Source organism: Acomys russatus, chromosome 17, assembly GCF_903995435.1.
Source record: "Acomys russatus chromosome 17, mAcoRus1.1, whole genome shotgun sequence".
Lineage (NCBI taxonomy): Eukaryota > Metazoa > Chordata > Mammalia > Rodentia > Muridae > Acomys > Acomys russatus.
This window is the reverse complement of record NC_067153.1, coordinates 60,842,276-60,856,374: the sequence shown is the minus strand read 5'-3', so window position 1 is coordinate 60,856,374 and position 14,099 is coordinate 60,842,276. Positions and strand designations below refer to the sequence as shown.

The window sequence follows — 14,099 nt, the reverse complement described above, 5'->3', positions numbered from 1 at the left end:
TTGAAAAACCAAAAATAAAATAAAATAAATAGAAAATAAAAAATAAAGTAGACCTGGCCTTCTAGCATCTCCCTGCATTCCTTTATCCCTACTTGCTGTAGGGCGTGGCTGGCATACCTGGCCCTCAACTCTGAACTTTCCAGCCTAGGGGCAGGGGTTCACCCCCCCTCACTATAGCTCTCCTCCTCCTTTTCTCTTCCCTCTCTCTTCTTTCTCTCTCTGTGAGCTCTTCTCTCTCTGTCTCTGTGTGTATGTGTCTCTGTCTCTCTCTGTCTCTGTGTGTGCATGTGTCTCTGTCTCTCTGTCTCTGTGTGTGTATATGTCTCTGTCCCTCTGTCTCTGTGTGTGTATGCGTCTCTGTCTCTCTGCCTCTGTCTCTCCCTCCCCCTGCATGGCTGTGGAGAGCGCCAAATGAATCTGCATTTATACACTCTAGCTTTGTCTTGCAGTTGCATTTCAGTGGTGCTTTGATCAGTCTTGGCTTTGCTTCTTTGGAAACCCAAGTCCAAACTGTGTCTTAAGCTAACTCTGTTGGGTCCCATAACTTAAGTACATAGTTGTTTGATTTTAAAACACATGGCACCCCAATAAAGCTCTTTGGAACTGGGGACTCTTTCTCTGTTGCTTTCGCGTGGTCCTATGAGGAGAGCCTTGCCTTAGGTGGGGCTGGTTTCCACAGGCTACGACAGTTACCATCCTAACAGCCAGGCCTGGCCTGAGCACTGCAGCTGCTCAGGGAACAGCTGCTTAAGCCCCCAGCAACTGTAGCAGCTGCGAGTAATCTCATATCTACTACACAAGGCTCGTCTCTTCGTTGTTAGAGTCCTTGGCTAGTCTGCCCAGTCTCATAGACTCAAAGAATAATTTCTTCTCCTCCTCCTCCTCCTTCCTCCTCTTCCTTTTGAGACAGGGCCTCACTATGTACCCCTGGCTGTTCTTGAACTTGCTATGTAGATGAACCTGGCCTCACATATATTCTCCTGCCTCTGCTGGGATTAAAAGTGTGTACAATCATGCCTGGTTTACGATAACCTGAACTTGGGGGCTGCAGCAATGGCTCAGTGGCTAAGAGTGTCGCCTGCTCTTCCAGAGGTCCTGAGTTCAGTTTCCAGCAACCACATGGTGGCTCACAACTATCCATAATGTGATCCAATGCTCTTTTTGTCAGGTAAAGCACTCATATGTAAATAAAGTTGTTTAAAAAAATATATCACCTGAACTCTTGAGACTGGGTATTAGATTTAATTTTTTTTTTTTTTTTTAACTAAATAAGCCAAGACTCCTAGGTATTTCTCCTGGCACCGCTGGCCCAAACTCCCTTGGACTTTGATTAGAAGCACAGCATGAGTCTGAATCTCACACACACACACACACACACACACACACACACACACACACACACACTTTTCTCTCCCTTTTTATAAACTGAAATGAATGGAGTATTTGAGTCTACAGAGTAAGAATAGGATTTGGAGCTGGGCATGGTGGCACACACCTTTAATCCCGGCACTCTGTCTGGAGGCAGAGGCAGGTGGATCTTTGTGAGTTCGAGGCCAGCCTGGTCTACAAAACAAGTCCAGAACAGCCAGGGATCTGTTACACAGAGAAACCCTAACTTGAATCACCCCTCCCCCGCAACAAGAGAAGAAGAGTGAAGTTTGGCTTTCAGTAACAAAGTTGTCTAGGGATGAAGGCTCTTGTCTGTTGGGATGAGAAGGTATATGGGTTTCTTTTCTTTTCGTTCCTGAGACAGGGTTTCTCTGTGTAGCCTTGGCTGTCCTGGACTCTCTTTGTAGACCAGGCTGCCCTCGAACTCACAGAGATCTGCCTGCCTCTGCCTCCTGAGTGCTGGGACTAAGGGTGTGCGCCACCACTGCCCGGTGGTATATGGGTTTCTTTTTCCTTCAAAGACTTCAAAGTTCTAGAAGTTCTCAGAAGTATCTTAGGGAGAATGAGTATTATGCCAGAGGTTGTTTTTCACAGGTTGGTAATTATACACTGAACAACTATAGAGCTACATATGCTTTTAGGGGGCTTTGTTTGTTTGTTTGTTTTGGGTCTTTCTTTTTCTTTTCTTTTTGGTTTTTTGAGACAAGGGTTCTCTGTGTAGCCTGAGATCCTCCTGCCTCTGCTTCCCGAGTGCTGGGATTAAAGGGGTGTGTCACTTAACCACCACTGCTGCCCTGCTTTTTTGTTTTGTTTCGTTTTGTTTTGTACTTTTAGGTTCTTATTTATCAGTTGTGGCCTTTGGGAAATCATTTTGTTTGGGGGTGCCAGAGGATATGGTGAGGTGCTGGCAAGATGCAGGAAAACAAGAGGTGCTGTAAGGTTTAAATAAAGTAAATTAACACACAGGAAGAGAGCGATCCCAGAGGCTTGACTCTCCCTGCTGCAATGTGTAGCAGGCCCTACAAATACTGATAGGTTTTATACTGTACTAAAGATGTTCCCCTTTCTGGTTGCTGTTAAGATGTCTTCTTGTCTTGTGAGACTTGAGCACCTGGCTCCACTTGAGCACTGTTAGTAATCATGTGATACTCCTGCCAGGAGATTTTGAAAATTGTTTGAGTAGATACATTAGTGCAATTATATTTTAGGTTGGGGAAAATGATAGGATCAAACTTGAGCTTTAAAAGGATTCTTTTTTATTTATTTTATTTGGTTTTTTTTTTTAAAGATTAATTTATTTATTATTATGTATACAGTGCTCTGCCTGCATTTACACCTGCATGCCTGAAGACGGTATCAAATCACATTATAGATGGTTGTGAGCCACCATGTGGGTGCTGGGAATTGAACTCAGGACCTCTGGAAGAACAGCCAGTGCTCTTAACTGCTGAGCCATCTCTCCAGCCCCCGTTTGTTTTGTTTTTAAAGACAGAGTTTCTCTGTGTTAGCCTTGACTGTCCTGGACTCGCTTTGTAGACAAGGCTGGTCTTGAAGTCACAGCAATCCACCTGCCTCTGGCTCCGAAGTGCTGGGATTAAAGGTGTGTGCCACCACACCCGGCTCCTTTATTTTTTTTATTTTTTTATTTTTTTATTTTATTTTATTTTTTTTTTGGTTTTTCGAGACAGGGTTTCTCTGTGTAGCCTTGGCCATCCTGGACTCACTTTGTAGACCAGGCTGGCTTTGAACTCACAGCGATCCGCCTGCCTCTGCCTCCCGAGTGCTGGGATTAAAGGCGTGCGCCACCACGCCCGGCTTTTTTTTTAATTTTTTTAAAGATTTATTTATTAATTATTATGTATACAGTGCTCTGTCTGCGTGTACACATACGTGCCAGAAGAGGGCATTAGATCACATTATAGATGGTTGTGAGCCACCATGTGGTTGCTGGGAATTGAACTCAGGACCTCCAGAAGAGCAGTTAGTGCTCTTAACCTCTGAGCCATCTCTCCAGACCCTCAAAGAATCCTCACAGGGATCCAACTGCCTCTTCCTCCCGAGTAAAAATTATTATTTTTATTTCATGTGTATAAATGTTTTGCCTACCTGCATGTGGGTAAACCATGTGGGTGTCTGGTGTGAGCAGGGGCCAGAAAAGGGCATCAGATCCCATGGAACTGGAGTTGCAGATGGTTGTGAGCTGCCACGTGGATGCTGGGGAACTGAACCAGAGCACCCTCAAGACGAGTAAGTGCATCTAATTGCTGGGCCATGACAACAAGCCCCTCAAAATATGAATTTAAAAAATGGATAGAGACGCAGCTCAGCCTCAGTAGTACAGAGAGCACTTCACTTGGACAGACCTTGCCTAGAATGTGTGGGCCCCATGTACAACTCCCAGGACTACCGCCACCACTACTAATACGTATATGTGTGTGTGTGTGTGTGTGTGTGTGTGTGTGTGTGTAAGTAAATGAGACCCAAGTACACACTTGTAATCATAGCACTTGGGAGATGGAGGCAACAGGATCCAGAGTTTAAAACCAATGCTCAAACAAGCTAAAATACAATCAAAGTAAAATCAACAGGGATGCTAAGAAGGCTGAAGCAGTGCTGCAGTGCCTGTATGAGCACCTGCGTTTGATCCCCAGTGGTGTATAAGATGCAGCACGGGGTGTCTTAGGATCCCCACAAAGGAGAAATGACATCAGCAGAGTCCTGAGGTTTCATTGTCAGGCAGCCCAGCCTAATCAGTGAACCCCAGGTCCCATTGAGACCCCTCCTCAAAAACGAAACAAAACACACACACGCACCCACACACACACACCCACACACACACACACCCAAAAAAAAAACATGGTGGGGCTGGAGAGATGGCTCAGTGGAGAAAGCATTTTTCCTTGAAAATCTGGCAACCTGGGTTCAATCCTAAGAAGCCATGTTAAGGTGAGAGGAGAAAACCGACTTTTAAAGGTGTCCTTTGACTTTTCCCGTGAATGCCACTCCCCAACATTACCCCATCTCTACTACCTGCTCCCCTACAAAAAAATTAAATAAAAAACATAAATGAGTAAATTAATAAAAATCACCTGGCAGGTGGTGGTGTAGCATAGGCCTTTAATCCCAGCGAGGTCGAGGTGGAGGCAGAGGCAGGCAGGCAGATTTCTGTGAGTTTGAGGCCAGCTTGGTCTATAGAGTGATCCTAGGACACCAAGGACTACACAGAGAAATCCTGTCTTGAACCACCCCCCTTCCCCAATACAAAATATGGAAACTTAGATGTGATATCTGAAGGTGACATGACTGTGTGGCCATGAGGTGGCAACATCAGAAAAAAGTCAAGAAGTGTAGAAGTGCCAGACCAGATTGCTTCAGCTTTGTTACTTTGTTGAGGTTTGGAACTGTGTTTTTCTGTTATAGTATCCGTATTAGATTTTGCTACGTTGTAATAGTGATTGAACCAAGGACCTGGTGTTTGTTAGGCAGGTGCTTTCCCACCTAAATCACAAGTAAGTTTTGTTTCATTTTTTTGGAGACAGGGTTTCTCTGTGTAGCCTAGCATCGAACTGAACTTAGAGATCCACCTGCCTCCACTGCTGGCTTCAATTAAACACTCAAGTAACTACGATAAGCTAGATATTAGCAAGTTCAGGTTACTGTAGATACCCAATTTGGAGGTTTGCCCAATAGTTGACAACACCTTGTCTGCCTGAAGCAGGGTGTTCAAGACTTGGTAGATGGTGCTGGTAGACTTGTAGGACTCAACTCCAGATGTGGAAAACTGCCCGAGTAAGTGCAGAACCCAGCTTGCCACATCTAATGCAGAGATAATCTGTTGTACAGTTAAGAATTGCCACAGGTGCTAGAGAGATGGTTGAGTGATTAAGAGCAATGGCTGGGAGCTGGCATGGTGGCGCTCGCCTTTAATCCCAGCACGCAGAGAGGCAGAGGCAGGCAGGCAGATCTCTGTGAGTTTGAGGCCAGCCTGGTCTACAGAGTGATTCCAGGACAGCCAGGGCTACACACAGAGAAACCGTGTAACAACAACAACAACAATAACAACAGAGTGTTCTAGGTCAACAACAACAACATCAACAACAGAGTGTTCTAGGCCAACAACAGAGTGTTCTAGGCCAACAACAACAACAGAGTGAGTGTTCTAGGCCAACAACAGAGTGTTCTAGGCCAACAACAACAACAACAGAGTGAGTGTTCTAGGCCAACAACAGAGTGTTCTAGGCCAACAACAACAACAACAACAACAGAGTGTGTTCTAGGCCAACAACAACAACAACAACAGAGTGAGTGTTCTAGGCCAACAACAACAACAGAGTGAGTGTTCTAGGCTAACAACAAACAACAGAGTGTTCTAGGCCAACAACAACAACAGAGTGTTCTAGGCCAACAACAACAACAACAGAGTGAGTGTTCTAGGCCAACAACAGAGTGTTCTAGGCCAACAACAACAACAACAGAGTGTTCTAGGCCAACAACAACAACAACAACAACAGTGTGAGTGTTCTAGGCCAACAACAGAGTGTTCTAGGCCAACAACAGCAACAACAGAGTGTTCTAGGCCAGCCAGTACTACATAATAAGGAAGACCTTGCCTAAAAAAAAAAAGAAAAAAAGAAGAAGAAAGAAAAAAGAAAAGCCACTTTTTGTGGCACACACCTTTATCCTAGCACTTTGAGGCAGAGATAGGTGGATCTCTGTGAGCTCCAGGCCAGTTTTGTCTACAGAGTTCCAGAGGTATGAAGGGAGACCCTGTCTTATAAAACAAAAAACAAAAGACAAAACAACTACCACACCCAATCCAAACAAACAAACAAAAAATATAAACTACAAAAATAATAAAAATATCCCCAAACCCTATATTGTTTTGAGCTAAAGCCACCAAGTATTGATGTTTCTTTCTTTCTTTCTTTCTTTCTTTTTTTTTTTTTTTCTTTTTTTTGGTTTTTCGAGACAGGGTTTCTCTGTGTAGCCTTGGCCATCCTGGACTCACTTTGTAGACCAGGCTGGCCTCGAACTCACAGCGATCCGCCTGCCTCTGCTGGGATTAAAGGCGTGCCCCACCACCACCCGGATGTTTCTTATTACTGTTTTGAGACAGGGTTCTCTGTGTAGCCCTGGCTGTCCTAGAACTTGCTCTGTAGACCAGGCTGGCCTTGAACTCACAGATCTGCCTGCCCTTGCCTCCTGAGCACTGAGACTGGAGGTGTGCGCCACAACTCCCAGTGCTGTTTATGATGATGGTCATTATATATATACCAGCAAGGAGCTGAACCCTGCTCTATGAAGCATAGCATTAGTCAGAATTTTGCATTGGTCTTACCAAACAACTGAGAAAAACCAAAACCAACCAAACAAACAAACAAAAATACACTACAAGGAAGGGGTGTTTTTTTATTTTATTTTTTTTTAAGATTTATTTATTATGTACACAGTACTTTTTCTGCATGTATGGGTACCAGATCTTATTACAGATGGTTGTGAGTTACCATGTGGTTGTTGGGACTTGAACTCAGGACCTTTGGAAGAGCAAGTAGTGCTCTTAACCTCTGAGCTATCTCTCCAGCCTGGAAGGGGTGTTTTATTTGGGCTCAAAAGTCCATAGTTAGTCTACAGTCAGTTGGCTCTAAGTTTGTGCCTGCGGTGACCCAGTCTCATTGATGTAGAAATGTGTGATGTCGGAACTTCTTTCCAGGAGTCAGGAAACAAAAGCAGGCATACAGGAAGGGACCAGAGTGGACCAGAGCCTCACAGACACCCTCCCCCAGGAACAGCCTTCTGCCCAGGTTTTGCCTCATCAAGGGACGAACTCATGGGCTAATGTAGAGCTCTCCATGACATAATGGTCTGCCTCAGGTTCGTGTGTGTGTTCTGGGGACTGAACTCAAGGCAGGCCTCGTGCAACTCCAACCTCTGTGAACACATTTATTTTGTTTTTGTTTTGTTTTGTTTCAAGACAGTTTCTCTGTGTAGCCTTGGCTATCTTGGACTCGCTTTGTAGACCAGGCTTGCCTCAAACTCACAGCCATCCCCACCTGTCTCTGCCTCTTGAGTTCTGGGATTAAAAGCGTGTGCCATCGTGCCCAGCCCCTCTGTGAACACATTTAAAGGCTAGGAAAACAGAGCCGTTCTCTCTCAGCAAGCCTTGGGCATGACTGGTCCAGCCCATATAGAACATGACTCAGTGGCCTTTTTTTCTTTTTTTGGTTTTTTGAGACAAGGTCTCGCTGAGTAACAGCCATGGCTGTCCTAGACTTGCTTTGTAGACCAGGTTGGCCTCAAACTCACAGAGATCCACCTGCCTCTGTCTCCCAAGTGCTGGGAATAAAGGCATGAGCCACCACACTCAGCCTTTTCTTTTTTTTAAGACAAGGTCTCTTGGGCTCAAACCACTATGTAGCTGAGGCCATAATGAGTTTGATCTTCTGACCTTCCTGTCTTCGCCTCTTAAATCCTAAGATCATAGGCCTAGGCCACCAGGCTTTTTGTTTGTTTGTTTGTTTTGTCTTGTTTTTCGAGACAGGGTTTCTCTGTGTAGCCTTGGCCATCCTGGACTCACTTTGTCGACCAGGCTGGCCTCGAACTCACAGTGATCCGCCTGCCTCTGCCTCTCGAGTGCTGGGATTAAAGGCGTGCGCCAGCCACCACGCCCGGCCCACCAGGCTTTTTTATTTTGTTTTGTTTTTTGTTTTTGACAAGGTCTTACACATTAGTCTTGTGTTGCTTGATTTTGTTTAACCCAGGCGACTCTCAAACTCCCAGCATCCTCTTGCCTCAACTCTTTTTTTTAAGGATTTATTTATTTATTATGTATACTCTGCCTGCATGTATACGTGCACACCAGAAGAGAACCCCAGATTCATTACAGATGGTTGTGAGCCACCATGTGGTTGCTGGGAATTGAACCCAGGACCTCTGGAAGAGCAGCCAGTACTCTTAACCTCTGAGCCATCTCTCCAGCCCTTGCCTCAACTCTTGCGTGCTGAGATCAGTAAGTATTTGCCGACTAAATTATACACATATTTGGTGCCCTGATTATAAGGAAGCAGCCTGCAGTCACGCTCTGAAGCAGTTTTTCCAAGAACTCCAGTTCTGTCATAACTCCTAGAAGAAATCACCAACCACCAACAAAAGGTCTGGGCTGAATGCTGGGGAAAGAGGAGGGAAACTGGACCTGTTTTTGTTTTCTTTTTTTTTCCTAGCCCAAGGATCCTAGAGACCTTAGAAACCAGAGGCCCATCCCCCACCCCCACAGGGTTTCTCTGTGTAGCCCTGGCTGTTTTGGAACGCAGGCAGTGCAGTAGATAAGGCTGGCCTATAACTCTGAGACAAGCCTGTCTCTGCCTTCAGAGTGATGGGATTAAACGCATGAGCCACCACCACCCGGCTTCAGAGGCCTAAAATCTTTCAACGAAACCTCCAGTCCAAAGTTACTTGCAGTGGTGCACCCCTTTAATCCAGTACCGAGGCGGGTAGTGACAAGCGAGTTTTAAGCCAGCACCGTTTATATGGAGTTCTAAGCCAGCCAGTGTTACACAGTGAGACCGTATTTCAAAAGCAAACATTTCAGCCCAACCACAACCGGTATTTTCTTTTTTGTTTTGCATTTTCACAACAGGTGTTTTCCATCTACGATTCAAATTCACAGCCTCTTTTGCTAGTCTGCAAGTGGGCAAGTTACCTCTAGGACCCCGATTTCCTTTCTCTTTCTTTATGAATGAAGAGTTTCAGGTCTACGCATGTGCAGCTCCCAAAGTTCCCTCTCCACGTGAGGCCCACCCCTCCCTCCGGTGGAGGACTCCGCCCTCCTTCATTCTAATAGACCAATAGGGAGCATCTTGGGGGCGGAGCTGGGAGCCGCCCCGTAGGGTATCCCGCCCGCCCCCGCCCCCTGGCCCCCCCCCCCCCCCCCCCGCGCCCGGGTCCCTTACGTAGAGCACCGGTGTTGTGATCACGTGGTCTGCCCGGGGCGCGCGACTTGTTTTGGTTTTTCTTGGGATTAACCGGGCGTAGCTTCAGTGAGCGGCAGTCCTTGTCTGGTTCCACCGCCGTCTGGTTCCTGGCTGATCTTCGGGCTCTCTCGGCCCTCACTCTTACAAGCTCCTCCGGGCGGCGTCCCTGTCATGCCGCTGGTGCGATATAGGAAGGTGGCCATCCTCGGGTACCGCTCCGTAGGTGAGTCTCCGCCCTCCCGAGAGCATCGTTGCTTTGTGGCCAGAAGAGGCGCGCTGTCGCGGAAATGTGACACGAGAAGCCAATGTGGCCTGGGAAGTAGTCCGATTTACTGCTTGGAGATGGAAGGGTGGAAGGATGCTGGAAGAGGAGCGCGCAAGGGTTAAAGTGTACCGCGCCGTGGTTGCATCAGTGGTCCCGGCGTTACTCTGGGAGCCGGGGTTGGGATCTGTGTTTGGAGGCGTGGTGGAGGTCTACGGGGGTGGGTGCGGTGGGGAAGCACACAGTAGCAAGTGTCCTTGGGCTGGTGCACTCCATCGTGGGGAGTCGTGGATCTTCCGTAGGGTGAGGCGGGGTGGGGCGGGCCAGGGAAAGGCTTCCTGCAGCGCCAGTGAATGCATCCAGCAGCAGAAACGCTGCAGAACATCAACGCGTAAGGATGGTGGTAATGTTAGGCCAAGGGATCTTGCTTGGAGTCTCCCACGGACTGGAAAGCTAATTTGGAGTGCCCTTTGGATACCAAAGGACAAAAGGTGTGAATATGGATGGATGGTTGTATTATAACAATCTCTGGTCCTTAAAGGGAAGACATCTTTGGCACATCAATTTGTGGAAGGCGAGTTCCTGGAAGGCTACGATCCTACAGTGGAGAACAGTGAGTACTATTCTTTTTTTTCTTTTGGCTTTTTTTTTTTTTTTTTTTTTTGCTTTTCAAGACAGGGTTTCTCTGTTTATCCTTGGCTGTCCTGGAGCTGATCTATAGGCCAGGCTGCTGGCCTGGAACTCACAGGAATCCACCTGCCTGCCTTCCCATCCTGAGCGCTGGGATTAAAGGTGTGCCTCCCTTCTTCAAAAGTGTAGTGTTCTTGTTTTGTTTTTGTTTTTGTTTTTCGAGACAGTGTTTCTCTGTGTAATAGCCCTGGCTGTCCTGGAACTCACTTTGTAGACCAGGCTGGCCTCGAACTCACAGAGATCCATCAGCCTCTGTCTTCCGAGTGCTGGGATTAAAGGCGTGCGCCACGCCCGGCCAGTGTAGTGTTCTTTAGTGTGAAGGGAATAGAACCTAGATAGACTAGGTACTCGCTGTCATTTATAATTTGGTATTTTTTTGTTGCCAAGTTGCTGGGGTTTTTTGTTTTGTTTTGTTTTTGTTTTTGTTTTTTGTTTTTCGTGACAGGGTTTCTCTGTGTAGCCTTGGCCATCCTGGACTCACTTTGTAGATCAGGCTGGCCTCGAACTCACTGCGATCTGCCTGCCTCTGCCTCCCGAGTGCTGGGATTAAAGGCATGTGCCACCATGCCTGGCTTGCTGATTTTTTTATATGTTAATCTAATCCATTCTGGGAATCCTGTTCTGCATCTAGAGAATAGAATTTACAAGGTTCTAATCCAGGATAGTATCGATCAGTGGTTCTCAACCTGTGGGTCGTGACCTCTTTTGCAACCCTCTAGCTCCAGAAATATTTATATATGAGTTACGATTCATAACAATAGCAAGATCAGCTGGGCGGTGGTGGTGCATGCCTTTAATCCCAGCACTTGGGAGGCAGAGGCAGGCCTGGTCTACAAAGTGAGTCCAGGACAGGCAAGGCTACACAGAGAAACCCTGTCTGGAAAAAACCAACAAAACAAAACAAAAAACCATAGCAAGATCACAGTTACGAAGTAGCAACAAAAACAGTTTTGTGTTTGGGATGTCACCCAACATGAGAAACTGTATTAAAAGCTCTCAGTATTAGGAAGGTTGAGAGCCGTTGCTCCAGATGAAGGTAGCAAGTCTGTGTGTGTTGCTCCCAGGCTCAGGAGTATAGGAGCACTTATCGATGGCACTAAAAAGCACCTCACCAAACAAAACAAACAAACAAACAAAACAAAAACCACCTCACAAGCAAGAGGTTCTCCTTTTTGTTTTTCCAGCTTACAGCAAGACAGTGACTCTTGGCAAAGATGAGTTTCACCTACATCTAGTGGACACAGCAGGACAGGTACCAGTTGGGGCAGGGTGTCCTAACATTTCAGGTTGCCCTTATATAAAATCTAGTGGTCTGTGTGGTTCATGTGTGACAACGTATGAGAAGATCATTTTAGCTGGTAGCAGTTAGCAGCCACATTGGAGCCTTCATAAATACTTGTTTAATGTCCCAGGGAGGGACACTCACCAGCTTATGCCACCTGAGGCATGTCGTGTGGCTCTGAATATTCCTGTTTCTGCTTCTTGTCAGGATGAGTACAGCATCCTGCCCTATTCCTTCATCATTGGGGTTCACGGTTATGTGCTGGTGTATTCTGTCACTTCTCTGCGCAGGTATGTGATTGAGGTTTTGAGGGGGGCTTTGGCAAGACTTCAACAATTATCCTAGAACTAAGATTATAGCTCTTTTTCTTACGTTTGAAGCTTCCAAATCATTAAGAGCCTGTACCAAAAGCTCCATGAAGGTCATGGTGAAACTCGGTAAGTGGCCCTAGGAGGTAGTGTGGGCATGAGGGTGTGGGCGAAAGCAAAGGGGCGGATTCTTCAAGGGGTCCTGGCTGGTGTGGGGAACCCGCTAACCTTGATGTAGTTGGGAGTAGTTGTGGTCCATGGAGACCGATGAAGGGGATCTTACGGTCCTGAAGTAGTAAGTGCTGTTTTCTCACAGGCTGCCGGTGGTGCTTGTGGGGAACAAGGCAGATCTCTCTCCACACAGGTGTGTGAATCTCTGCTGCTCAGGACAGAGGGAAAGGTGTTGTACTGGGGATGAGTTAAGCTGTAGTTCTTCCTGGCTTTGCTGCTTGACTGAAGCCATTTTACTTCTTGTTTTGAGGCAGGTTTTCACCATGTAGCCTAGGGTGTCCTTTAACTCCCAGTCCACTGCTTCAGCCTTCCTAATAGCGGCAACTGAGAATATAGCATTTTCCCTCTTTTTTTTTTTTTTTTTTCCAAGACAGGGTTTCTCTGTTACACAGAGCCCAGGCTGTCCTGGACTCACTTTGTAGACCAGGCTGGCCTCGCAGCGATCCGCCTGCCTCTGCCTCCCGAGTGCTGGGTTTAAAGGCGTGCGCCACCACGCCCTGCCCCTTGATGATTACTTAAGGATAATCCAGCCATATTTCAATTCAATCCATACTTCAAGCTACAGTCTTACATTTACACATCATGCTTTTGTTTACATGTGTTTTTCTCCTCAAGCCTTGGGGGAGGGGTGTGACACATCAAAGGAAATCTAAATCCTACAGGTTTGGTGTGTTTTGTTTTTTTGGGAATTTGCTGTCTGCCTTCCTTCTTTACATCTTTCACATCTGCTTCCAGAGAGGTACAGGCATGGGAAGGGAAGAAGCTGGCAGAGTCCTGGGGTGCGACGTTTATGGAGTCATCTGCTCGAGAGAATCAGGTGCTGAGCCCGAAGACTCGGGTGGTGTGGCAATGGTGGGGCGATTGTGCGTTTGCCTCAGGTAGGGTTGGCTGAACTAACTGACTATGACCTCTGAAGCTGCTTATTCCTTGTAGCTAACTCAAGACATCTTCATCAAAGTCATCCAGGAGATTGCCCGTGTGGAGAGTTCTTATGAGCAAGACCGCCGGTGCCATCTTATGTGAGCTCTCGGCACGGAATAACTGCCTCGTGTCTGCCACAGGCATTTTCCAGCCTGCAGTGGGGTGGGGGTGGGGCAGACTCTCAGGACTTAACTGGTATGGTTGCCAATTATGTCCCTAGCTCTGTGGGCACACAGTGTGGTACCCTCATTTTTGCACACTCATCCCAGGTTCTGGTAGCCTGGATGCTAATGTTTACAAAGGAGCAAGACGTCTCATGGACACTGGCTTCTAACTCCTTGTTTTTCTAAATGAACTTTTACAGTCTGTATAGTTGGGATACTTGTCTCAGGCATTGATTATCCAGGACCCACCGTCCTGGGTCTATTTTGGGTGTTGGTTGGGTAAGGGTGTTGGTTGCTTGGCAGTTCGGAAGTAGAACTGGCTGCTGGGGTGATTGTGTATTTGCAAATAAACTGAGAAATCTTTTGTTGTTGACTTTTCTGTGTCAGGGGAGAGCTGAGCAGTGGTGGAGTATGGAATCTTGTCTTTCTCCTCCCTAGGAATCACTATCCTAAGACTTAACTACTAAAAAATAAAAAATAAAAAAGGACTTAACTACTTGTCCTTTTCGTCTATCTTGCTGCTTTGTTTTGTTTTGTTTTTCTGTACTTCACCAAGTTCTATTGGGCTGCCCCACCCATGTAAGTTTGCGGGGTCTAAAGTTCCCCTTACCTATGGATATACCGCCCTCTAGTGGCCAGCTGCTGTAGGCTGACCAGCTGTTGTCCTGGGGCCATGACTTGCTGTAGCTCAGCAAGAAGGAAGCCCCTCCTTTCTTCCTTCCTTCCTTCCTTTCTTTCTTTCCTTCTTTCTTTCTGGTTTTTCAAGACAGGGTTTCTCTGTGTAGCCTTGGTTGTCCTGGATTCACTTTGTAGACCAGGCTGGCCTCGAACTCACAGCAATCTGCCTGCCTCTGCCTCCCGAAGGCTGGGATTACAGGCATGCGC

At 46.7% G+C, this 14,099-nt stretch overlaps 1 protein-coding gene across 2 annotated transcripts; it reads left to right on the top strand.

Moving 5' to 3' along the window:
* The first annotated feature begins 9,415 nt into the window (after nt 1-9,415).
* On the top strand, nt 9,416-13,699 carry Rhebl1 (RHEB like 1). 2 transcript variants are annotated; one of them, XM_051159433.1, is made up of 8 exons: nt 9,416-9,579; nt 10,297-10,410; nt 11,493-11,560; nt 11,798-11,880; nt 11,971-12,027; nt 12,215-12,262; nt 12,865-12,946; nt 13,063-13,699. In XM_051159433.1, exons 1-8 carry the CDS (start codon nt 9,528-9,530, stop codon nt 13,150-13,152), a joined length of 594 nt encoding a protein of 197 aa, XP_051015390.1. In that variant the 5' UTR covers nt 9,416-9,527; the 3' UTR covers nt 13,153-13,699. The 2 variants fall into 2 exon arrangements, with proteins under 2 accessions (XP_051015390.1, XP_051015391.1); XM_051159434.1 differs by lacking the exon at nt 10,297-10,410 and adding an exon at nt 10,160-10,231.
* The last annotated feature ends 400 nt before the right edge of the window (nt 13,700-14,099 follow it).